The sequence below is a fragment of the Onychomys torridus genome, chromosome 16 (genome assembly GCF_903995425.1).
Source record: "Onychomys torridus chromosome 16, mOncTor1.1, whole genome shotgun sequence".
NCBI classification, from domain to species: domain Eukaryota; kingdom Metazoa; phylum Chordata; class Mammalia; order Rodentia; family Cricetidae; genus Onychomys; species Onychomys torridus.
Window position 1 is genome coordinate 2,029,853 of NC_050458.1, and position 26,571 is coordinate 2,056,423.

General features: G+C 43.3%; 1 protein-coding gene across 1 annotated transcript; it reads left to right on the forward strand.

The window, feature by feature from the left end:
- The first annotated feature begins 1,964 nt into the window (after positions 1 to 1,964).
- Positions 1,965 to 24,620, forward strand: Erich5 (glutamate rich 5). The gene is made up of 3 exons (XM_036208874.1): positions 1,965 to 2,245; positions 21,910 to 22,980; positions 23,827 to 24,620. Exons 1-3 carry the CDS (start codon positions 2,185 to 2,187, stop codon positions 23,973 to 23,975), a joined length of 1,281 nt encoding a protein of 426 aa, XP_036064767.1. The 5' UTR covers positions 1,965 to 2,184; the 3' UTR covers positions 23,976 to 24,620.
- The last annotated feature ends 1,951 nt before the right edge of the window (positions 24,621 to 26,571 follow it).

Genomic DNA, 26,571 nt, shown 5'->3' on the forward strand with positions numbered 1-26,571 from the left:
TCCAAGGCAGGGTTTCTCTGTGTAGCCCTCAAACTCAGAGATCAAACTGCCTCTGCTTCCAGGGTGTTGGGATTAAAGCCACCACCTCCTGACTCATGACTTTTATTTTTAAAAACTTGAGGATGAAGAAGTTTTCTATGCCATGAACCATTCCCTGCATCCAAACTGATAGGATAAAGATGGACCTCCTAATGTGACTGTTTCTATAGACAGGATTTTTAGAAGGTATTTAGTGCTAAGTGAAGTCAGAATGATAGGTCCCCAAACCAGTCTTTTAAAAGGGAGTGTTAAGACATAGACATACAGAAGATATGTGGAAAGGAGAATCATCTACCAGTCAAGGGGAGGGCCTTGGAAGAAACCAGCCTGTGGCTGGCACTTTGATCTAAACTCTAGAACTGTGAGTAAGTGAATTTCTGTTGTTCAAGGTACTCAGTCTATTGTGTTTTGTTATAGCAGCCCCAGCAAACTAATACAGATGATAATGAAACACACTGAGTACTGTAAGACTTCATGGGTATCTACTGGTGTAAAGGAAAGGGCTTCTTTAAAGTAGAATGGCAATTAACAAATGTAGGAAGAATAATATATTCTACTTATAAGTAGAAGTTCACCATTTAATAATTGGTCCAAATAAGAGATGATATTACTTACTTAACCTAACAGTTCCACCCCATAAACTGCAAAGAATAAATTGTGACACTGCAGAAGAGAAACCCTGTAAATGCTAATTAACTTCCCAAAATCAGGATGCCCTGGTATGGCTGACTCCTAAAAAAGAATGAAAGGGTATCATGGCTGCCCAAACTGCATGATGTGGAAACAGTCTTGAACAAATCAAACAAAGCCAAATCAAGAAATGCTGAATAAAACTAATAGCCTGGTGCTTTGTTTGTTTGTTTGTTTGTTTTGTTTGTTTGAGACAGGGTTTCTTGTGTAGCCCTGGCTGTCCTAGAACTCACTCTACAGACCAGGCTGGCCTGGAACTCAGAGATCCAGCTGTCTCTGCCTCCTGAGTGCTGGGATTAAAGGCGTGCTGCCCGCTAAACAATCTGTTCTTAATGTTAAGGCCATCGAAGACAAAACAGGAGGCTGGAAAGGCGGCTCAGCACTTACGGGCACTTGCTAAAGTTGTTCTTCCAGACAACCCAGGTTAGGTTCCCTGCACCCACGTACAGGCTCACAACCATTTGTAATTCCACTTCCAGAGGATCCGACGTCCTCTTCTGGCCTCTGTGGGCACAGTCCACCCAGACACATAAAATAAAAATTAATGGCCCTGGCGTGATGATGCACACTTTTAACCTCAGCACTCAGGAGGCAGAGGCAGGTGGATCTCTGTGAGTTCGAGGCCATCCTGGTCTACATAGCAAGTTCCAGGACAACCAGGACTATGTAGGGACCCTGTCACAAATAAGAGACAAATTAAAAATAAAAATTTCTTAATTAGTGGTTGGGGTTTTAGCTCAGTGGTAGAGCGATTGCCTAGCAAGCTCAAGGCCCGGGATTCGATCCTCAGCTCAAAAAAAAAAAAGAGAATGCAGAATTAGGGGAACCGCTCCAGATCACAGCAAACCGAAAAGAAGCAAGGCACCAAAGTCATAGGTGTAGTTCTGGATGGGAGAGCCTGAAGCTAACTGTGGAGGGCAGGTTTAACAGTTCGGTATCCGATGTTAAACTTCCTTGTGGTAACTGTGTTGGAGTTATGTAAGAGGATGACTGTCATCGCACATCTAGTCTACCAATCAACAGCCTCTGGCTGAAGCCGCCGCCTTCCCTCCCTGGCTATTTAGGACGATTATTCCACCCCATCCCTCCCAGTGCTTCGCTCTCCTCCCTCATCTCATCTCTTTTCCCCATTTCCCTTCCCGGCACCCTCCGCTTCCTGTCCAGCTGGTTCTTTGGTTTTAGTTGTCCCGGCTCTCTCTTGCCTGCTGGTCGTCCAGCTGTCTGGCACTCTGCACTCTCTGGTTCTATCCACCTGTTGGTTTCTCGCTCGCCCCTTCAGGTGCGCACGGGGCACCCAGGGCCTCGTTGCGCGTGCGCCTTGAACTCCTGGGCAGCAAGATCCCACAGTTGGGAGAAACTTCAGCGGCTGGGTTTGCGGGTTTGCGGTGAGCATCGCATCCAAGCCCTGGGACGACACTCACGTGAGGCTGGGCCAGGTGACTGCACTTCTGCGCGATGGGCTGCTCCAGCAGCGCTATCAACAAGGCGGGCGACAGCAGCAGGTTCCGCAGCGGAGGTGAGCAAGGGTCCCACACCGCACCCACTCCGGCTGGGGGATTCTGTGTGCTAGCTGCCCCGAGATCCAGAGGGTGCAACCCTGGCTCAACCTCGCCAGCAGGGGGCAAGCTTCTTCCCGGAGGAGGGACTGAATTGTGTCCCTCTGGGTGCACCTGTTGCAAGACTCCGGGGCCAAGAGCTGGGTGATGCGTTACCGGGTGGGAAAAAGGGTACTTGGCTCTAAATTACTGATTGAGCTAGCCGCCACATTCCCTTCACCATACAGATGAGAAATGTCTCATTCAGAGTTCTATTTTGCTCTCCCATAGACAGGTCATCACCGTCGGATGACAACATGCATAGAACACACTTGTGCATCCCCTCCATGCACTAGATCCCTCCAAAAGTTTTAAAGGGTCACATACACTTTCCCCTGTCCCCAATTTATATATTCTCGAGGCATATGTGTGTGATGAAAGGTAGTCACCACTCATTGTTGTAAAGAAATTCTGCGAACACATTTCAGTCTTCTACTTACTGTACGCAGATGCTGGAGCTGCTCATGTAACTCACAGAAGCTGGGAGTGGAACATGAGCACATGAGACAAGTTATTAATATCATTCTGACAGTGACAAATATTGTAGAAAGACTAGATGTAGATGAATGAACTTGGGAGTGACTGCGTTTCACAGCCAGCCCACTTCCTAGATTATAAATTGCTAGCATTTTGGACATTGACAGTTAAGTGGATTCTTCAAGTTGCTTATAGTCTTCATTAGTTCACTTTAGGGGGAATTTTATCTTTGAATTCCTTTTCACCGGTGTTAGCATCCTGTGTTACTGCAGTAGCAGTAGTTTGGGAGTGTTTTGTTTTGTGGCAGAGAACACAAGATTATCATGCAAGCTTCAGAACTCAGCCGTTTGTCCTACTCAGAACCCTGTTACTGTTGCTGTGGCACTGTGTGGCCATCAAGATTTCCGTAGATAAGCAGAGGAACTAGACAGAACTTAAAATCGTATGCACAAATGATTCAAATCCCTTAAGCGACAATGTGAAGAAATGAAAGTCTATGCCTACTGCAGAGTGCCTGCTGACTCTTTTCCCTTAGAGTTCAGAACCCCTCACACCCCAAAAGGCTCTGTTGAGGCCAGAGCACTTAGAAGTTGTTTTCATGTTTCATGTCTCATTTTATAAAACCAGATGGATTTTCGCTCTTGTTCCAATGGTAATTCCTTACTGGTATCCACATGAGAAACGTAAGAAAAACAATGCTTTCAGGAGATGATATTATCACAGCTGCTTCTCTCATTCACTCTCAGAGGTATCTTGGGTTAAAAAGCAGAGGACTGTGTTAGAGTCGGTGTATCTCAGTGGTACAGCATGTGGGCAGCATGCCCAAGGCCTTGGCTCAATGCCCAGGACGGACACACCCCAGGAATGTAACTCAAGGAGTGGCAAATATATCTAATCAATAGAATGGGCGCTTTGCTTCTCTGGCTTAGAAGACATTTGATCACTGTATTAACAATTCATATGAGTTAAACTTATTTTTTACCCTGCTTTCTTTTGTTGCAAGTTTTCATGAATGTTGTTCCAGAAGGAATGTTAAACACTTGCCAACAAGTTGAAGTGTATAGAAAATTGATTAAGATGTGGTATAAATTGCTCGAAACATATACTGAAGCAACCAACAGGTGTATTGCCTCTGAGCCTTCATGGTACAATACACTTGCAATTGAATACTATTGTATGTTCAGCATTTCAACTTTGTGATCTTGGAGGCCTTATAAAAAATTCATTCCTCTCTCTACAGCTTAAAATTTCTCTAAATCCTAGATACAACCCAAGCTAGTGCATTGTGCTTTTAGATAAAAATAGTCCAAGTTTAATTAAATGCTCATCATATGCATTCATTAACCACATGCTCCAGTGCCTAACAATGTTTAGTATATAACAGGCTCTTGGTGAAAAATAAAGCCAAAGAGGAACCTTCAGACTGGTGAACCGTTCCAGTTGGCAAAAGTGCAGGATTGTAACGGGAATGGCCATTAGTCTAGACTGGCAAGAGACTATGAAAGACTACCAGACTCTCACCTCCTTCTTTCCACAATCCCAGTCAGGTTCCATTGTGAGAATACTCTTAAATCAGACCCCCAAGACATTATTATTTTTGAGTGGCTTTTTTTTTTTTTTTTTGATACAAGTTCTCACTATATAGCACTGGCTGGCCTGGAACTCAAAAAATCTGTCTGTTCCATCACCACACCCAGCTTCAGATCTCCCAAATCTTATAAATCTTATACTGTACCTTTCACTTCCACTGTGGAACACTACTGCCTCACTTAAGGTTCTTACTGCTATGATAAGCATCATGACCAAAAGGAACTTGGGAAAGAAAGAGTTTATTTCAGCTTACACTTCTCAGATCACACTTCCTCACTGAGGGAAGTCAGGGCAGGAACCTGGAGGCAGGAGCAGAGACAGAAGCCTTGGAGGGATGAGGCTTACTGGCTTGCTCCCCGTGGCTTGCTCAGCCTGCTTTCTTATAGAATCCAGGAGCACCTGCTCAGGGGTGGAGCTGATCACAATCAGCTAGACCTACCACAACTGAGAAAATGTCCCCAGGCTAGCCCACAGTCTGTTGGGCATTGTCTCAGCTGAGGTCCCTTTCCCAAATGACTCTAGCTTGTGTCAGGCTGACAGACAAAAACAAAAACAAAAATCCAACAAGCAAAACCAAAAACCTAGGACAACTTCTAAGAACAAACTATCAAGGTGATATTTTTCCCTTCCTGCAGTGAAACAATGAGAAAAAAAAATCAACAGATTGTTTTATCAGCAGCTCATGTGGGAGGCATTTAGTTTTTTTTTAATTTGTTTTTTTTGTCTTATATGTATGAGTGTTTTGTGCACTAAGTATGTGCACCATGTGCATGCAGTGCCCAAGGAGGTCAGAAGAGAGCACTGGAGTCCCTAGAACTGGAAAACTGTCTATAATGGTCAGTCATGAGCCACCACATTGCTGCTGGGAATGAAACCTGGGTCCTTTGCAAGAGTAACCAGTGCTCTAAATCGCTGAACTGCTCTGCAGCCTCCCTGGGAGGTGTCCTAAAGAAGTCACATTTGACAATCTAGGAAGTGCCATCAAATTCTGACCAAGGTCTCCCAAGTGCTCAATCTGCAAGCTGTATACTGTTCTCGGAACCTTTGAGCCTCCTGCACAGTCTCCAGTAACGGATGAGGTGAACTCATATTGGGTTTTGCTTCTGGTTTATTTTTTATTGAACATCACAAATGATAATTTCATTCGTGAGTATGAAAGCCCTATCTTGCAGAGAAATGAGAGTAGAATGTTGGTTTTGAGTGGCAGGGGTAGAAGGAGGGATGTGAGAATGTAGGTCAAAGGGGACGGAGCTTCAGTTATGTAGTGAGGTAAATCCAGAGATATAGACATCATAAAGAAAATAGTTAACAATATTGTATATTCATTTGCCAAGAGAGTAGATGTAGGTGGTTTTGTACATAAAAAAGAAGACAAAGAATCAAGGTAAGTCTATTATAACATCATAGTACTGGTGAGATGGCCTGTGTGCCATGCCCAGAACCCGTGAAAAGGCTCAGGAGATAGCTGAGCCACAGAGGTGTCCTCTGACCTCTGTACGTGTATGATGGGTACAGCTAACACCCCTGTCTCTCTCTCACACACACACACATACACACACACTACTAATTTAAAATCAAAGAGAAAACCCCATCATAAGCCAGGCATGGTAACCCATGCCTTTTATCCCAGCAGAAGCAAGCAGATTTCTGAGTTCAAGCTATCCTGGTCTGTAGAGTGAGTTCCAGGACAACCAGAGCTACTCAGAGAAACTCTGTCTCAAAAAACTGGGGGAGGCAGGGAGGAGAAAACCCCATTATGTTATGTACTTACATGTAGACAATAAAAAATTCTTTAAGCTTGCTGTTAGTTGAATGGGTTACTTCATTTAATCCTTACAACAATGCTGTAACTAAGCATTATGCCTATTTCTACTTTACAGAGATGTGTAAATAATTTACAAGTCAGCCCTGCCAAGAGTTGAAATGTGGCTTTGGACACCAGGGCTTCAGCCAGCTTGTGCTAACTGGAATTAAATGTTTTTGCCTCAGATCACTCTGGACCTCCATTAGGCATATGGTCACTTTGGAAACAACAAAACAAATACACTAAAAAGTACCTATTCTCATGCCTAAGTGTTATGTAAATATTATATAATATCATATATTATTTATAAATATGTACTATATTACATAGAAATTAGATATGCCACTGTTATACAAACGCCATATCATTTCTATTATATACTAGTGCATTATACAATCTATTAATATTACATGTCAATATTAATAACACACTAGTATTATATTTCCATGGCAAATGACCACATACCTGATGGGTATTTAGAGTGATTTGAGGCATACCATATAACTATATTGCACAAACAAAACATCTATTATAATCCCTAAGTAAGGCCAGGGAAATAGGAACATTAGGAGGACTCTTTTTTTACTTTCTTATTTTTATTTTTTAATATTTTATTTATTTATTTATATTTTATGTGCATTGATGTTTTGCCATGGGTGTCATGTCTCCTGGAACTGGAGTTACAGACAGTTATGAGCTGCCGTGTGGGTGCTGGGAATTGAACCTGGGTCCTCTGGAAGAGCAGCCAGTGCTCTGAACCACTAAGCCATCTCTTTCAGCCCTCTATTTTTACTTTTTTTTTGTCACTTTTTTTCTTCTTATTAAGAAATTTTCTATCCATTTTACACTCCAACCACAGATTCCTCCCATCCTCCCTCTTCCCATCCCCCAGCCTTCCCCCCCAACCCACTCCCCATTCCTACCTTTTGGAGGACATTTTTAAACATTTTTAATTTTAAAGACTTTTTTAGAAAGCTACATGTGAGTGTAGTGCCTATAGCGTTGGATCAGGTGGTTGTGAGCTGCTCCTGTAGGTGCTGGGAACAGAGCTCTCTGACCTTGGACTCTTCACTGCTGAGCTGTCTCTCAGCTTCCCACCTTTTTGTTTTGAGACAATTCTTAGCTGAACTTGAAGATCACTGGGCTAGGCTGGCCAGCCAATGGGCCACAGAGATCTGCCTATCTCTGGCCGCTCAGTGCTGGGATTATAGGTGCCATCTCCTAGGTGGTTGAGGGGGTCTGAATTCAGGTTCTCAGCCTTGCCTGGCACTAACTGAGTGTTTTCCTGGACCCAGAAGACCCTATTTTTTAGGCTCAAATGTCGTTCAGCTGGCTGACACTGGATAGACAGATAAATAATGGGCTGCATAGGAACATAATGTGTTCCACTAATGGTGGGGGATATTTGCTCTGACTCAGCAGACAAGTTCCCTGCCTACCCCAGGTTTTTCCATCACTTCTAAAGCCAGTGCGCAGGTGTGTGCCTCAGGGACAAAGGAGGAGACCAGCCTCTGGCTGCTCCAAGCTTAGAACAGGGCCTGATTGTTAAAGTAGCACTGGCATTTTTACTCAGAGCCCTGAAAAGTGTGAGGGAAGAGGCCTTTGTTTGGGGAAGAAAGGATAAATAGGTTGAAGTTAGAATTTCTTAATTTTGTGGGAGCAAATTCTAAGTATTACAGCCAGTTCTGACCTAATGGAGTCGGAACATAGAGCCTGTATCCACTTCATAGGTTTCGGTGTCTCCACAGGTCTCTCCACCCTCTTCCCCAGCCTATCTCCATGCTGACACATGAGTAATGACTGCCCCATTCTCTCCTGACATAAATGACACCCTTTCCTGCCAGGATTCTCCATCCTTAGGGTTTACAGTTAAGCATCAGTGCAGACAAAAGAAATAGATGGGAATTATCGACAAATGCATTGCTGGGTTAATGTGTACATTTCCAACGACAGCTACGATGATCTGTTCTAATCTGAATTTCACTAACTGCTTGGAGCCTGTTCCCTAGACAACCAGGTAGATTTGAATTTCACATGGTAAGAGAATGGTCTTTGTAAAGGACATAGTCCAGACTTCAACCAGTGTTTTCACACAGTGCAAGTTAAGACTGAATTCAGTCTTAACCAGATTATTGTTGCATTGTAATTGAAGAGCATCACTAAAATTAACATTAATTTGTATAGTGTTTTTCTTCTGTATAGATACTATATGAATGGGATTTTTTTCCACGTGCTAGAAGTCTCTGGATTGAGTTTTGAATGCTCAGAATGCCTTTGGCATAGACATAGGTATCACATATGGCTACTTTAGATAAAATGTAGAAAATGCAGATATGTGGCTCAAAATGTGAAGTTTTTGAAAAAGATGTGTGTGAAAAGCATTGCCTCCCCTCAGCACCGGCTTTTCAGTCACCAGCGTTTATTAGTTTGGGTGTATTGTTGTTGGTGTGTTTTGTTTTAAGTTCTCACTCTGTACCTCAGGCTGGCCTTGAATTCACCACATAGGTCACCTTGCCCTCAAACCTGTGACAGACCTCCTGCCTCAGTGCTCCAAGTGTTGAGATTACAGGTGTGCTATCCCTACACAGGAAGGTTTTTTGTTTTTGTTTGTTTGGTTTTTGTTTTCAACTGCTTGCTTGTTTTTGTTTATTTTTTCCCTTGAATTTTGTTTTTATTTTTCATTTTGGTATTTTTTCCTTTTATTGAAAATAGATTTTTTCCCTCACATATTATATCTTGATTATAATTTCCCCTTCCCTACTCCTCCCAGTTCCTCTCCACTCCCCCTAATCTAGATTCACCCCACATCTGTCTCTCTTTAGAAAACAAGCAGTCTTCTGAGGGATAATAATAAAATATAACATAATATAGTAAGATAAAATAAAAACTAACACATCAGAACACGACAAAACAAAGAGAAGGAGAAGAGCCTAAGGAAAGGCACTAGAAATAGATACAGATGCAGAGACCCACTCGAGTGTTTGCACACTCAGAATCCTGTAAAAACACTAAACTGGAAGCCATAATATCTATGCAAAGGATCTGTAGGGTAAAAAGAGAAAAGAAAAATATGAATAAAATATGAAGAAAAAATAAAAGAAGAAAAGAAAACAACAACAACAACAAAAACCCAAAAGCCTGTCGGGACATTGTGAGACAAGGAAACTCCAAAGATGCCTTTGGGTTCATTTTCTGTTGGACGTCTACTGCTGGGTTGTTGCGGGTTGGGGATTTAGCAAGAGCAAGGCCCTGGGTTCAGTCCTCAGCTCAAAAAAAAAAAAAAAAAAAAAGAAAAAAAAAAAGAGTAGTTTGTTGCTTCAGTAAGTCTCCCTGGGAGAAAACTAGATTTTCATTTGCAGGTTGTTATCAACCGGAGATTTCTGCTGGGTTAGGGGTGGAGGCTTCGGTCCACTTCTTTCAGCTCTAGGACTCCATTTGGTGCAAAACCATTCAGGCCTTCACTTTTGGTATTTTGAGACAGGATCACACTATGTGGGTCAGGTTGGTGATCCCCCTGCCTCAGCATCTTGGATTCTGGGATTCTAAATGTATACCATCACCCTCAGCTGAGAGTTGTGTTGGTTTTGTTTTTGCTTTTGCTTTTTAATGCATTGCAAATGTTCTTTCCCTGTCTTTATTTGTAAAGCATAGTGTCCTCTACCCACTGTTCTGTATTTTTTCTAGCCTAACTTTGTGGAGACATTGTTCTCCCTTCTATACCTGCAAAATAATCTGTTGTGTGGCTTATTTGACCAGTCCCCTACTGAGGGACATTTGATCCGTCTCCAGCCTTTCCCGTCCTAAACAAGCCGTGGTGAATTCCTTTGTGCACACATCATTTTGAACATGTGCAAGCATATCTGCAAACAATTCTCAGAAGTGGGTGCTGCTAGGTCAAAGGGGTACACGTTTATAGTTTTTATAGAAAACTGCCTAAATGCCTCCACAACGGTAGCATAAGTGTGCAGCCTCAGCATTAAATCTTTCACGACAGAAAGCTTTCAGATATTGAGGCAGCCACATTAAAACATGAGGAGAGAAGGCAAGGTGCAGGAAAGGGGGCAACTGCTTGACTCCAGCTTCATTTTAAACATTTTTTTTTTTGAGCTGAGGATTGAACCCAGGGCCTTGCACTTGCTAGGCAAGCACTCTACCACTGAGCTAAATCCCCAACCCTCCAGCTTCATTTTAAAGCAAACATCAGTACCAAATACAGCCTGAAAACTGAAGCTATGTGGGGATGAGCAACTTATCTTGTACTGGCAGTATTACAAGATGGAGCTGAAGCCCATGTGACCCCAAAACTCCTACTTAGCTGTCATCCTCCAGTTCACCTGCAGTCCAGCCCCAGCCCTGCAGAAACTTGTATCTGACCGTATCACGACCTTGTATGTAGGAAGAGTGAAGTCAACAACTATTGAGAGTGAGCAGCAAATGGACGGATTGTCAGGGATCTGTGATGATAAGAGGGCGTAGAAAAGCAGAAGAATGAGGATCCAAGAAACAACAGGAAATAAAAAGTAGCTCAAGCCACACTAGGCTGGGGGAGTGTTGGCCTGTGGTGACAGTCTCTCAGGCTTGTAGGAAAGGCAAACAGTAAAACAAAGCTTGATTGTGTAGCATGAAGCCAAGCTTCCTCAAGGCTGGCTCATCTAAGCTCATAGGCAGTTAGTTTCACATCAAGTTTGAAAGGGTATCATAGCTGCTGGGAGGTTTACTCAAAACCTTAGCAATATTTATTTAAAAGCATCAAAGCTCACATGTGTGAGATCTGGTGTGTGTAAGTGTTGGTAGGACTGGGTCATAATTTTTTTAATAGAAGCACTGGAATGTGGTATTGACATATACATGTAATGAGTATAAATGTCTCCCATGTGCCTCAGTGACCTCAGAAGTTTTGGTAGTTATCTTCTTTGAACCTCTTCTTGGGAGTGCATTTTGGGAGGAGTGTTGCATTCTTAGGTGTAAGTCCAAGGGTGTCCAACCTTTGCCTTCTAAAAATAAAGATGGGGGGAAAAGTCTCTAGTAATTAAACATTGCAAAGGTAGGTGAAATTTGTTACCAAGTGCTGTCCATGTTGTATGTCTTTGTTTCTCAGCCTTGTAGGAGTGAACAATTTACAGTGTGCTGATGATTCTTCACCCCTCAGGAAACAGCCAGGCAGGGTGTCAACAGCCCAAGGCCTCAGGGAGCAGCTTCCTTCCTTTGTCATATTCTGAGGGCAGTGATGGATGGCGTGTGCAGGCCATTACTCTGTCGTTTCCACCAGTACGTTCTTGGGCTGAGAGAGCTTCTGCTGTCAGTCACCCTAACCAACAAAGACCTGAGTCACAGTGCCCTCCTTACAGCATCTCTTTGATTATTTCTTTCTTTATTGTTATTGATAATGACAATGACTTTTTCCTTTTTTTTTTTTTTTTTTGTCTATAAGCCGATTTTCTTGTCCTTTTATATTTTCCCATTATTCTGATAAAAAATACATAGTTTCTTTCATTTAATTCCTTTTCTTTTTCTTGCCCTGGGATAGATGGATATAGGAAGCTTTGGTTACTGTGCACTTGTGTGTATGTGCAAACACGTTTGTGTTTATGTATATGTTTCAACATACCGAGAGACAGCACACATTGACGACTGTAGGTTCTGGGGACTGGAGAGGTAGGCCAGAGGTTAAAAGCATGTACTGGTCTTGTAGAGGATCTAAATTCAGTCCCCAGAACCTTTGTGGGAAGGCTTACACCCTCAACTACAGCTCCAGAGGATCTCACGCCTTTCCTGGCCTCCTTGGGCACTGTGCACTCACGTGTGCCATGCTCATCTCATCACACACATAGTATAGATAAATACTTTTTAACTTAGAGGCTGGAGAGATGGCTCAGCAATTAGGAGTATCGGCTGTTCTTTCAGAAGACACAAATTCAATTCCCACCATTCACGTGGTGGTTCACAACTGTGATATCAGTTCCAGGGATCCAGTGGCTTCTGGTCTCTACAGGAATTACAATCATGTGTGTGTGTGTGCGCACACACACACACACACACACACACACACACACACACACACACAAAAACCAAAAATAATAAAAATAAATATTTAGAAAATTTTAAAAATGAATCTTAAATGTAGGTAAGCTGTGATAGAGGCAGATGGATCTCCGTTTTTAAGGCCAGTTTGAGTTTCAGGCCAGCCAGGACTGCATAGAAAGACCCTGTCTCAAAACAAAACAAAGCATAGGTCCTGATAAGTGTGGGGGCACATAGTTGTAATCCCAACACTAGGAAGATGTAGCAAAAAAATAATAGTCCCAGGTTGGGGATTTGGCTCAGTGGTAGAGCACTTGCCTAGCAAGCTCAAGGCCCTGGGTTCGATCCTCTGGGAAAAAAAAAAAAAAGAATAAGAGTCCCTGTTTCAAAAATGAGAAGAAAAGAAAGAACGTGGGTCTATGGATAGACTGTGGGGCTCAAATCCTGGTTCAAGATGATTTATTAGTTGTGTTGCTCTGAACCAGTCACTCCAGTTTGTTTGCCTCGTCTGTAAAGCTGGGTTAATAGTGATGTCGTTTCATAAAGCTGTTCTGAGGAATCAACAAGTTAACAGATACAGTGCATCTAGATAGAGCTTAAATACTACCCAAGACAAGGACAGCAAACTGGACTGCCAGCCAAATGCAGCCCACTACTTGTTTTCTAAGAAAAGTTTCAGTGGAACACAGACTTGGACATTCATTAAACATTTTCTGTGGCAGCTTTCTCAGTACAGCAAGATAAAGCTTGTACTTAAATTTCTACATTAAGTTTGACTTTAGATTTTATTGCATTAGCTGGGTAGTAGTGTCACACACCATTAATCCCAGCACTCAGGAAGCAGAGGCAGGTGGATCTCTATGAGTTTGAGGTCAACCTGGTCTACAAAGTGAATTCCAGGACAGTCAGAGCTGTTACACAAAGAAACTTTGTCTTGAAAAACAACAAAACAAAACAAAACAAAACCCATCTACTTAATGGTGGTCAAAAAGAATTTTAACAGAAATTCAGGTAGTTAGAAAACATTGATTTTTAAATTTAACCTTTGTAGGTCTTTTTTAGTTAATTTGTAATGGAATTTTCCCAAGGGTCCTGGGGAAGATGCTATGTCTGGCTGGGGGTTATCTGAGGGAAAGGAATCTATATACACCATGCTTTTTTGTCCATTCACTTTATTTCTCTAGGACAAAATTCCATCTATACAGCTTCAGCACATCTGTACCTACTGCCCTGTCGTAGACCTAACTAAGCTCCTATGCTTTCAACCTCATCTTCGTCCTCTGTTCCTTCATCCTCCATCTTTCCTTCCTTGCTCCTCACCTCTGGCCCTGAGAAACTCTGCCTTCTTCTCTTCTCTCTAGTCATGCAACTCTGCCTAACTATCTATCTATGGAAACTGCCTTGTTCTTTCTCTCTAGGCCATGCGACTCTGCTCTGGCCAGGAATCCTGCTCCAGTCTTTACTGTACCTGGTTATACAAAAATCCCTATTCTCCTCAGTCAATAGCTCTGCAGTGCTACTAGGCCTGAAGGCAGGGGGATGGTCTGAGCTTCATTTGCACAAAAAACAAGGCTACACATCTACAGCCTGCTTGTCTCCTAGGCACTGTAGGGGTGTTAGGGTGTTACCTAGTGGATCAACAGTAGGTCTGAGAAGCTTAACTGTTTGCCATATGACCTACTAGTACATGAGCACACAAGAATTTCATAGCAGAAGACAGCTGATATATTAAAAACTGAATAACACCAAATATTCCTTGATAAATGGCTTCCTCTGAAAAAATGCCTTGACTTTTCTAGGTATAACTTTAATATACAGCTGAATCTCTATAATATATTTTGCAGCCCACTGCAAATTTGTAGTTCAATTATGTGAAATATTGTTTAAGTTCACCTCTGCTCAAAATGAGGACCCTGTTAATGTCTACTGATAGATAGACACATCACACTCTGAGGTTGGAGTTGGAGCCATGGCAGCAGGACAGTGCATTCACACACTGTGGTGGGGGATGGGCAGAGCCATCCCGAATGGCTCCTTGGTGTTCTTGGATGTAGAACAGGACTGGGAAGAAGGCAAGGAAAGAAAATGAGTGTGCTGGACTACTCTGTTGGGCAGGTTCATGCTGTTGCACCACTGTTTTCCAAAATCACCTAAGAGTAGATTTTAATGGCTATGCTTATGGGACAGATGAAAGGTGATCTGAAGAGGGAGGACTTCTCAGCATAAGAATTAAAATAAAAGTTCTAAGAACCTAGAGCCTCCACAGTAGCAGCACAGAGCACACCAAGAGCACTTCCTCGGGCTACTGTAGAAAACTGCCAAGACTGACTGAGGCCCTCGGCATCCTGAGTGGCACAGCATAGGAAATACTGACCTGAGTGTTTCTCCTTGCTGGGTAGAAACTTTTCATTTCTGATCAGAGCAGTGAGCTTGATTGAATAGCCTGCACCATAATGTGGATTTCAGGTATGTTAGCTCTGGTTCCAATCCTACCAGTAATGTGGCCTGGTATTTAGTTTCTTTGTGTGCTTATCACAACGGTGCTTGCAACAAAGGTTCTGTTGGTTCAGCTGTCGAAACAAATTTGTCAGTTTATAACAGAGTCATAGATAATGAGCATCAAAGGATTAGGCCCAGAGCAGGGTAAGATTTGATGAAATAGATGGCTCAGAAAACAGACACATCCTTAAACAGCCTTGGGTGGAATCAGTGCGTCCATCCTCAGCACTTATTACATAATGACATAGCCTAGGCAACAGGCTGGCTCCTGTTTGTGGACCAAAATAAGTGTCTCACTGCCTGCAAGTTAGGGTGATAGAGGGCATGCTCTGCCTTGTCTGCTTTGAGGAGGGGTTCATGTGTATGGAGGTGCTTGGGTTCGAGGAACTGTTAGAAGTACCAAGTTGTAGTTGATGATGAGGTAGGTATTGCTTGAATTTTCCTACAGACAATAAGCCCTAAGGTAGCAGGGAAGAGCCCTTCCTTGTGGCCTGCTACAATCCCTATGCCCAGTCCAGAGCCTGCCTATGACAGACATTGATAAATATTTGGTGGAAAATGAAATTGAAGCCAAAAGTAGAATGAAACATTTTTTATTTTTAAAATCATTTTTGTTATTTCCAATTATGTGTATGAGTGTGTACTATGTGCTGGAATGTGCACATGGGTATAGGTGCCTGTAGAGGCCAGAAGTGTCTGATTCGCTGGAGCTGGAGTGACAGAAGACACCTGATGTGGGTGCTGGGAACCAAACTAGTCCTCCTGAAGAGTAGTACATGCTCTAACCTTAGAGCCATCTCTGTAGCATGGAAACTTTTTTTTTTTTTTTTTTTGTATAAAAGTTACCAGTGGTGCTGGGCGGTGGTGATGCATGCCTTTAGTCCCAGCACTCGGGAGCAGAGACGGGTGGATGTCTGTGAGTTTGAGGCCTGCCTGGTCTGCAGAGTGAGTTCCAGGGCAGGCTCCAAAGCTACACAGAGAAACTCTGTCTCAAAAAAAAAAAAAAAAGGCAGTTACCAGTGGCACTTTTTGAAGTCAGTCAAATCTGATCATGTTGCTGCTGTTGTGACCATGGTTCCAGTGGTTCCATTATCCATCACTGATCATGCTTTAAAGCCCACCATGAGAATGAGACACTTTTGTGGGTCAGTAGCGACAACTCATAGTGTTTAGGGGCCTGTGTACCAAAGCCTTCTCATGCTGTAGTTCATTCTTTCTGTTGCTAATTGTCAAATAACAAATTTAATTAATAAAAAATAACATATATTTTAAGCTCATTAGATTCTTAGGAAAGGTATGCTGATCTAATTCAGATACTGTCTAGATCACCTAACCCGCACCTTCTACTGTGGATTATCAGGTGCTACTGTTAATCCTGTTTAGCAAACTGATTCTAGTCTTATACATTTAACTTCTTGTGGAATGTATTTGCTGTTAAAATCCTATATATACTGGATGGTGGTGGCACATGCCTTTAATCCCAGAGATGGATCTCTGTGAGTTCGAGGCCAGCCTGGTCTACAGAGCTAGTTCCAGGACAGCTAGCACTACACAAAGAAACCCTGTCTTGAAAAACAAAACAAAATTCTATATAAAAACCTGAGCCTGTGTTTTAGGCATGTCAACACCTACCCTCCAGATTTCCACTTTGGAAGGATTATGGGGGGCCTACCGCCACCTTACCCTGGGTACTCTTAAGGAGAGAGGAATAAGAAAATATTAGATAGAAAGAAAGACCTGGCCGACAAGAAGAAGACAGAAACACAGGATAGCTTTGGGAGGATCTGGCTCTGACGCAGAGCTGTATTCAAAAGGTCTTTTTATAACAATGGCAAGGGGCAAGGCAAAAAGACCTCCTGCTTGCTAGATACAGCCAAGTGTAGACCCTTCCAAACACCTGGTACCCAGGCTTGTGGTCCAGTCATCCCCTTATGCAGTCCTGCTGGGTCAAGCAAGCTCAGATCTCACTAGGAAACCTCTGTGGGCACAGGTGGGTTAATGGGACTATTGAGGTCGATAGCCTTCTCCCAGGGTCTGTGGAAGAATCTACAACCAGCTGATAATCTAATCTTAGATGATATGAAATGAATCTACATACACAAAACTCTGTAGTCCATTCACTTTACTCTTCTGAGTCAGTTCTCTCTCTACAAGCTTCTATTCTGCTCTCTTAGTTAGCTCCTTTCTTGCCTGATTCTCTCTACATTTTTCTGTTGTTCCCTCTAAATGCTATTTCAGTTCCTTCAACTAGTCCTGCCCCATCTAGGTCCTCATCCATCTAGTTCTTTTCCATCTTAGCTCCTCTCCCATCTCCTCCTTTCTCATCTCGTTCTTCCCCACCTGGCTCTTCCTCATCTTCCATCTTGTTCTTCTAGTTCTCTGTCTAGTTCTCCAGTAAATGTTGTTGTCAAGTCTCTGAGGTTTACAGTTATATACTCATGCAATAGCAATGCTCTGGCTAAGGCAAGGTCACCAGGCTTGAATTCCCTCAGGGTCAAAAGGAGGGGCAATACGATCCACACAAAAGAGCAATAATCGTCAGCCATGATCTGCAACCCAAAAGGGAAGTGACTAATGGGGAAATGTATCAACTAAGGGCTAAATTCAGTTAATATCTAAGCAAAGGGGATTTTTGTGTGCTTAAACTATGTTCTTAGAAGTGGTTAGATAAAGTATTAGGAGCCTGTTGGTGACCAGTGAAAATAAAACTGCCTTATTTTTTCTTTGGCTCCTTATCTGTCCAAGCTATCTTGGCTGCTGCTGTTTTCTGGCAGGGTGGGGGAGTGCACTTGGTGGCTAGGCACCCTGAGTCACAGCTAGATGCACCTAGTAAAAGGGATATCTGGAACTAGAGATAAGATTTGGAAAAGCAGAAAGTTAAGCTTAATTAGCACATCTGCCTGGTCTGGGCAGTTGTCAGTGTATATCTTTACCTTCTCTGACAGATGGTCTGTTCTTAAAAAGTCTGGGGAGTTTCTCAGATAAGATACTTTCGTCCTGAGACAGTTCTGGCTGGATGTTGCTAATGATGATCGTTATAGAAAGGCTTGAAATTGGGTGTCTGGCTGTGTTGCTGCCGTTAGCACAGTTGGAGAAGGTTCTCCAAATATTCCAATAGCATAGGGGAAATTGTGTCCAATGAATGATCAAAACATTGATCTAGAAATGGAGAAGCTACAATAGCACTCAAGAAATTCGTTGCAGGAAAATGGCTAATATTCAAGAGCCAATATCACCAAGACTTCCTTGAGGCTTAGCTTTGTCCTCTGGAAATGCCCTTGGCTTCTTCCAGATGTTAGCTTTTGCTATAACCAGCTGAATTCCTAATTCATTTTTCTGCGGTTCCCAGCAGTGGGTGAACATGGCTTGTTTCATTTCACTGACAGTACTGGTCATTATAGTAACTATTTCATCAAGAAATTTCACTGGGCAAGCATCTGTGACTAATACAGTAACATGCCTCCATGTTAACTCTGAAGGCATTTACTACCAGGACAGCCTGTGTGGGAGTGAAGGGAGCTGCTTTATCATGATGGACTTCCCTGTGATCCCAGGAAAGATGCTTTATCATGATGGACTTCCCTGTGGTCCTGCTTTCATTATGCTGACTTTCTTGCTGGTGTTTTGAAAATTTCATTCATGATGAATGAGGTAGGGAAGGGAGATGAAGAGAGACCTCTCTCAGTTTGGTCATATGAGCCCTTAACACTGACAGACTGTACCTGATCACTCTGGACCTTCCTGTAAGAGTCACACTCAGTCTGTAGAGCTAGGTGGAAAGACATATGATTTCTCTGTCTTTGTTTCTATCTCTGCCCACCTCACCACACACACACACACACACACACACACACACACACACACACATACACACACACACACACACACACATACACACACACACACACACACAACTACACCTATACCTATCCTCATTTTGCCTTTGTGCCAAAAGTGCCCTTTTCCAGACATAGGCAACATGCATTTCTAGTCAAGGTCTGGCTGCCTCCTAGACTTTAGCTCTCTATGTACAACCTACATCTGTCTCTACCACATGCCTCCAGCAAAACCATGCATGTCTCTCTCTCAACCCAAACCCTTACCCATATTTTCTGTCTCCAGGATCCACATGATTCACCAGTGGTACCCAAGACTCTCCCTCTTACCGTCACTGCATCCAACTATTATCTCTCCTATCTGGCGACCTAGCCTTAGAAGGAGGCTTCTCAAAATCCATATCTGACCTGCCCACTCCTGTGTTCAGTTTTTTTCATATATTTCATTATTTTAAAATTAAATTGGGAGAATATCTTGATATGTTGATGATATATCATGCACATATTTACGGTGACATTTGAGCAAGCTTTGCACAGTGTGTACCCACAGATGCACCCACAGGAATTCAGATCATGACTGTTTCCATTTCTCCAAACCTTTCCTCATGCTTCTTGGAATTCTCCACTCCTGTCCCAGGTCCAGGCCTGCATTGTTCTGCATTCTACCACAGTTGAGCAAGTTGGAATAACTTTCTAGTTTATAAAAATATGATTACACAGCGGTAATCATGTCTTTAATTCCAGCACTTGGGAGGCAGAGGCAAGCAGACTCCTAGGAGTTTGAGGCTAGCCTGGTCTACGAGTGAGTTCCAGGACAGCCAAGGTTACAAAGAGAAACCCTGTCTCAAACAAACATACAACAAACAAACAAAAATGATGATACAGTATATATTTGTCTTCTTTCATGCAGTATTTTGTTTTGAAGATTAGTGAATTGTTTTGCACTTAAATTGCTGTTTGTTTGTTTGTTTGTTTGTTTGTTTGTTTGTGTCAGGTCCCATGGTGTAGCCCTGGCTGGCCTGGAACTCATTATGTAGACCAGGCTGGCCTCAAATTTGTGATCCTCCTGCCTCTGTCTCCTGAGTATTGGGATTCCAGGTGTGTTCCACTATGCTTGATACAGCATTCCATTGTATGAATGAATATACCTCAATGTGCCCATTCACCTTATGATGAAAATGTAGCTTACAGTTTCTAGTTATCCCAAATAAAGGCACAGTGAACATCTTATCTATACATCTCTCTAAACAACTGTTTCCTCCTGGTAAAATAAGAGAGGGATGGCTGTGCTATATTACTTGTGTGTGTTTTAACTTTGGTTCTGAGAGCTGAACCCAGAGTCTTGTGTCCTCTGAACACAGGCAGTACTTGTGAGCTGTGCGCCACTTCCCGTAATGCATACACCTAGTCATCTTGTTAATAAAGCCCTGTTCACAGTTCTTGCTTCACTCTGAGCTCATCAGCGCCACCTACAGGCTCCTCCACGATCTCACTCCAGCCTGGCCTCCAGCGATTCTTCCCTGAGGCCTCCAGACCTCTCTGGGCACTCTTGGGGAACTCCAAAGAAGCTGTTCCATAGGGTTCAGTGCTTGCCGGATCTCTCCCTACTGTGTTTACGTAACTGTTAAGTGCTTCACATGTATATTGACACCAGAGGGCAGAGTCTGTGCTTTTCATGTGTGCTCAGAAACGGCCTCTATATAACACTGTGTTTAACTGGAAAACTTTCTTTTCTTTCTGTTGGAGTGTCTGTTGAGGTCAGATTGAAAACATGGCTCTCACTTTGAGTTCTCTAAATTATGGCAGAGTGACTATTTTAAATGACTATTAGTGCACAGTTACTGACTTGAAAGGAAATACGAATGTGTAGTGGGAAGGGGTGGGGTGATGGTGAAGTAGGTTAGAAAACTGAGCTACTAGGTCCTTTTCTTCCACAGTAGCAGTTACTTGAAATGCCCCAAGCCGAAAGATGGTAAAGTACAATTCATGTAGGTACCTAGGGGGAAGCACTCTTCCAGTGGGTGTGGTGGGGCACACTCACAATCCCAGCATTGCAAGGGGGAAGCCAGAGGATCCTATGTAGGAGGCCAGCCTCGGTCAACAAACAAACATCCTCCCCAAACAGCTAAAAGGTTGAAAATATTTGCCCCAGAGAAGGGGAAACCGGAAGAGGAGACCCAAGTGTACTTAACTCCCGTGAGGGCCAGGACACAAGTCTTTAGATCATGCACATATGTAACCAGGCTAGGGAAAGAAAAGGAAAGCAAGAAAAACACCTTTTAGAAGTGGGACAGGAACAGAGAAGAAAATATCACCTGCAGACCCACTTTGACACTAGGGGTATTTTCTTCCAGCTCCCTCCCTTTGTGATTTGCTTTTCCTCTCTTCCTTCTCCTCTTCCTTTCTTTCCTTCCTTTGAACTTAGGTGTAGTCACCTCCAACACCAAAACCTGGCTTTGTGAGCTGTCCGCTACACAGCAGACCTTGCTTCTCCTTTACCAGCCCAACATGAACGCTGATCTTTTGTTTGTCCTTACAGTCTCTGTCACTGGTCAGCACATGGTCTCCACAGCCACTGGGCAGTATCTCACCCAGTGGAATATAGTTTTAGACGTTTACATTGTTTTCCAGCTTCTGCTGTTATAAGGAGTGTTTGGATGATCCCCTGCCTCGATTTCTAAAGGCTTTGGATGAATTTCCGGAAGTAGGAGTACTGGGTCACAAACCCAGGAGTACAAACATGTCACCTAGTTATTTGCGCTAAGCTGTCCCAAGCATCCTCACAGCCATTCTTTAATGTGCTGGGATGCCTCACAGGACTCCTGCCATGTTGTATGTCAGGCCCTGAGAACTCTGCCCCCAAGCCTGCAGGAGGAAATAGAGCAGCTATAAGTGAACCACATGCTTCCCAGTGTTCTGAATTTCACTTCTCCCTGTCTCCTAACATGACATGAGACTCAGATCGAGCTGTCCCTGTACTACTGTTCCCAGGGTACTAGCGTTTACTACAAGGCTTCCATTGTGGAGCCTTTCCTTTTCAGTGAGGGCCAGTCTGAGTGTAAGCCCAGAGACAGCTAAGGAGGAGAAAGGGTGAGAACAAGGCAAACAAAGGGGCTGTGATGAATTAGACTATGGAACAGAAGTCTGGACGGGATGCTCAGGAGAAAGCTGGGTTTGAGGACCCTAATGTTTAAGGTGAGGTATTTGGGTTGATGATATTAAAGGCTTTGGTTTGGAGTGAGGGTTGTGGTTTGATTGAACCATTAAATCTACTTGATGTCAATAAGCTTTCTCAAATAGCTAAATAATAACTCTGTTCTCTCTTTTCTACTTATTTTTCAATTAAATGCTTAAAAAGTACCTTCAAATGAGGATCCTCCCACTGGAGAACAAAGCAAGTTCTGTGTGGCCCAACCTACACCGCGTACACCAGGAAGAGAAGCTGCCCTTTATGGCTATGCACAAAGGGCTAGCCACGCCCCATTAGAGAAGCCCAGGGCTTCAGTGGTGCCTACCGCCAATGGTGTTACATCCTGCCACCAACCATCTCTCACAAATGACGAGGCCCCTAGAAAGAATGCCACAGACCAGTCAGGACCCACAAAGGAAACTGAGCCTCTAGCACAAGGGGAAGGATCTGAGCTACCTCAGCCAGGGGTCAAAGATGGTACACTGGGAACGGAGGACACGAAGACAGATGTGGAGACAAGGACAGAGGCCCAGTCTTTAAAAGGAACTGCTGAGACTGAGCCTCTAGGAACAGAAGCCAAGAGTCAGCCTCTGAGGACACCAGGAAGGAGGGAGTCCCCTGGAGCGGGGGAGGACACTGAGATTCCACAAACTGCTGGAGTGACGAAGCTTCCAGAAACAGCTGAGAAGACTCTCCCTCTGGAAACAGCTAAGGAGCTACCACCTGAAGAAGCAACAGGGAAGAATGCAAAGTCACAGACTGTAGAAGTGATTCCTAATGAGAACAACGTGGCAGAAACAGTGGAAGGATATCAGTCTGTGGAACAAGTTGAACAAAAGGAACTTCAAGAGACCTTGAAGGACAAACAGTTCCAGCTTCTAGAAGCAAGTCCCAAAGAGAACAGCTCTCCCAAAGCAGCAGAAGTGGGTCCGTCTGCAGAAAGCAGCGAACAGCAGCAACCTTGGGAAACACTGTGCAAAGAGGAGCGGCCCCAACTTCCAGAAACAGTTCTCAACGAGAAGGAAACACCACGAACGCCGGACAGAAGCCAACTTGTGCAAACTCCTGGAATGAACCAGTCACTCTGTGAAACTCCTGATGGGACCAGGACCGCCCATGAATCTCAACCCGAAGCAACAGCTGGAAGCAGGGAACAGCTGGCTGAAACTGCAGAGATGGCACCAGATGTGGAAATGGCCAGAGAAATTCACACCGATGAAGAGCAGCAACGCATTGAAGGTAAAGGAGGCTAGTTGAGGGTCCAACTGCTTGCACGGGCTCCCACGGGATGGAGGCCAGCTCTGGGGGCCTGAAGTATCTCTCAGGTGGTCGAAGTTCACTTGACCCAAATGAAAGACTTCCACAGTTGGGAAACACATTCCCTCAAGGATCAGTTCAGCTCCCAGCAAATTGTTTCTAAAGCACAGGCTGTGCCAAAATTTTTAAAATTTACTTTATTATTAGTATCTGCCTGGATGTCCATGTTCATGTGGGTGTGTGCAGGTGTGCACATGTGTGCAGGCCAGAGGTCAGCATCAGGTAGCTTCCCCAACTGCTCTCCCTCCACCTTCTGTTTGGGGCAGAATCTCTCCATCTGTAGCTTATTGACTTAGTTCTAACTAACTGAATGATGTCTCTGTCTGGCTCATGCTGCCTGTCTTTCCTGCATTACGGATGTGCTCTGCTGTACACAGCTTTTTATGTAGGCTCTAGGGATTTGAACTCAGGTCTTCATACTTGTGTAGCAGGTACTCTTATCCACTTAGGGAATGTTGCATCAGGAGCTGACGCAGAGGCCATGGAGGGGTGCTGCTTACTGGCTTGCTCCCCATGGCTTGCTCGGCCTGCTTTCTTATAGAACCCAAGACCACCAGTCCAGGGATGGCACCACCCACAGTGGACTGGGCCCTCCCCACCAATCCCTAATTAGGAAAATGCCCTACAGACAGATCTTATGGGGGCATTTTCTCAACTGAGGCTCCCTCCCCTCAGATGACTCTAGCTTGTGTCAAGGAGACATAAAACTAGCCAGGACACACTGCTAAGCAAGCGTCTCTTACTGTCTCCTTTGGCTGATTTTTCTAGGTGAGACCGGAGAGAAGGTGGAAGCACAGAAGAAAAACGAGAGAGAAAGTGAAGAAACTGAAGCCAAAGAAAAGGAAACAGGAGAAGCTGTGGGTCTCGGAGTGGCAGCAGAGACCGACGGAAGGGCTAGCGCACACAGCGCGTCATAGCAAAGGGCGGGAAAATCTGTGGCTGTGGGGGCACCTGCCATCTTTCTGTGGCTATGTGGTTTATACAAGGAGTGAAGCTGTGGACTGACTTAGGAACAGGAGAACAAATGCTGTTTTTGATTGTGTTCTGCCATAAAACTGCTAAGCTAGACAAGCTGTTTTTAGGTACTTAGGATAAGCATGCATTCAAAGTGACAATAGCCAGAACCAATAAAAACTGTAAGACCATTTAAGAATGTGAAGGTGATATTCTTCCTTTCGGGGATAAAATGAGACCCTGAAAGGAAAGAGTAAACGATATAGTGGGACTAGAGAGAGGAATTTGCAACATTTAAGGAACTCATGATGGCAGAGTTAGAATGATGGGATAAGAGTGAATAACCCCGGAACACAGGATGAACTACACCTAATATTTCTGTCTTGTGATGGGAATTAGAGCTGCCACTGGGGTGCTGCCGCTGGGGTGCTGCTGCTGGGGTGCCATTGCGAGGTTTGGCATTTTCACAATGAAAGGGTCCACATTCTTCAAGTGCCATTTTGAATTGGCTGATGATTATGCTCACTAGAGGTGTTTCAGTTGGTGATTTTTTTGTTTGTTGTACTTACTAACAGTGAAATAATTTTAAATTACTTGACCTTTAATGCTTTGCTGAGGTAATAGCAAATAAAATGAACCCAGCAAGGATTAAGTCCCAGCTTCAGGACTGTGGAGACATCTTAGCAATTTCAAGTGTTTGCTGCCAAGCAAAAGAGTAGGGGTTGGAGCCTCAGAAACAACTCTGGGTGGTCATGGGCGCCGCCTGTAAATCCAGCCCGGAAGGCAGTGACATATGGGGGAAGGTAACAAACAAACAAAAACAACAAAACCCAACAAGAACGCCTGGCTCTATGGGTTATGTGCAGTCTTGCTGAGGCCTGCTCCCCTTTAAATGACTGCAAATTGGCATTCGGTTTTAGACACAAAGGACAGCCAAGAAGTCAGGATTTTAAGTGCATTTATGCACCACAGAAGAACTTTTCAGAATTCTTCTGAAGCAAGCAAGGGACTCTGGTGATGACTGTGTGTGAATCACAATATAGTGGTTCATTTTTGTTGTTGTTAAGTGCTCTGTTTCTGAATATCAAAGTAGGCCTATGGAAAATTTATTACACAATTTTAATACATATTTTTAAGGTAACCACTGAGATGAACTAGCATGCATCTTTTTGCTTTAGTGACTATATTAAAATGATGCATAAGATGAGCTGTGACTATGACAATATAAAGTAGATTCTCACTGTTCTGACTTCAGTGTTAGCTTATGCCCCTGACAACACACCAGATAGACAAGAGCAGATGACACCATACTGTCTGCAAAATAGAGGCTGGGCTGATCTCATTGAGAACAAGTGTCCTTGAATCCAGGCATTTGGTTTCTTCAATAGACTCCACCATGTATCTGTTGAGTCAATGGATGACTACCAAGAAACAATATATTGAAAATGTGAATTTGTGTGACACTACCCAGTTCTATCTGGTAAATGGGAAAATCCATTTTCATGTCAAGACTGCTCAAGTTCAATGACTAACCTTATGTTCATTGTAGTTTCCTAAAAGGATTTTTAGGTCAGAAAGTCTTATTAGTGGAGAATTTATACAACATACATTTAAAATTGCATTTGTTTAACCTAGGAGTTTTTCCTGATTAGGAGATATTCATATAGATATTCAGTAAGTAGAAAATCTCAGAGCAGGTAAGTATGTGCAGCAATGGATATGCTTGACATACCCATTCTGAAATACATACATATACATCAATATATCATTTTGTACTTAATAGTTGACAATTTAAAAAATTTAAATGTAAGGGCTTAGTATAAAATATCTGTGATCATTCTTTTTTGTTTTGTTTGTTTGAGACAGGGTCTCACTGTGTAGCCCTGGCTGTCCTGGAACTCACTGTGTAGACCAGGCTGTCCTGGAACTCACTGTGTAGACCAGGCTGGCAGCACTACTCTCAGAGTTCCGACTGCCTCTGTCTCCCAAGTGCTGGGTTAAAAGTGCATTCCATTACACTCAGCTATCAGAGATCATGTTAACAGCTGGATCTTCTTTATAGCAAGCACTCAGATAGAAAGATTGAATTAATAGTCACAAAAGTCCATTCCTTATCGGGTGGCTTATCTTTTTTTTTTTTTCCATGTGTGTGACAGGGTCTTAAGGTAACCTGGAACTCACTATGTAGCCCAAGCTGGACTTGAACTCAGAGAGATCCACCTGTCTCAGCCTCCTGAGTGCTGCAATTATAGGTCTCTTCCATTGTTCCTAGCTTGAAACTCTTTCCTTTCTTAAAATTTTGTTTTGAGACAGGAACTCATGCAGCCCAGGAAGACCCTGAGTTCCTGATCCTCCTGCATCCATTCCGAGTGTATATTATCACAGCAGGTTTATACAAGTGTCTTTGTTTTTTTAGTTTTCAAGACAAGGTTTCTCTGTGTAGCTTTGCGCCTTTCCTGGGACAAGTGTCATTCTTGAAAGAACTCTCTCTCAGAAGTAAGATATGCTTCAATATAAAAGTCTTACAAATTGCCCACTAGTCCCGTTTTCTCTAGCCAC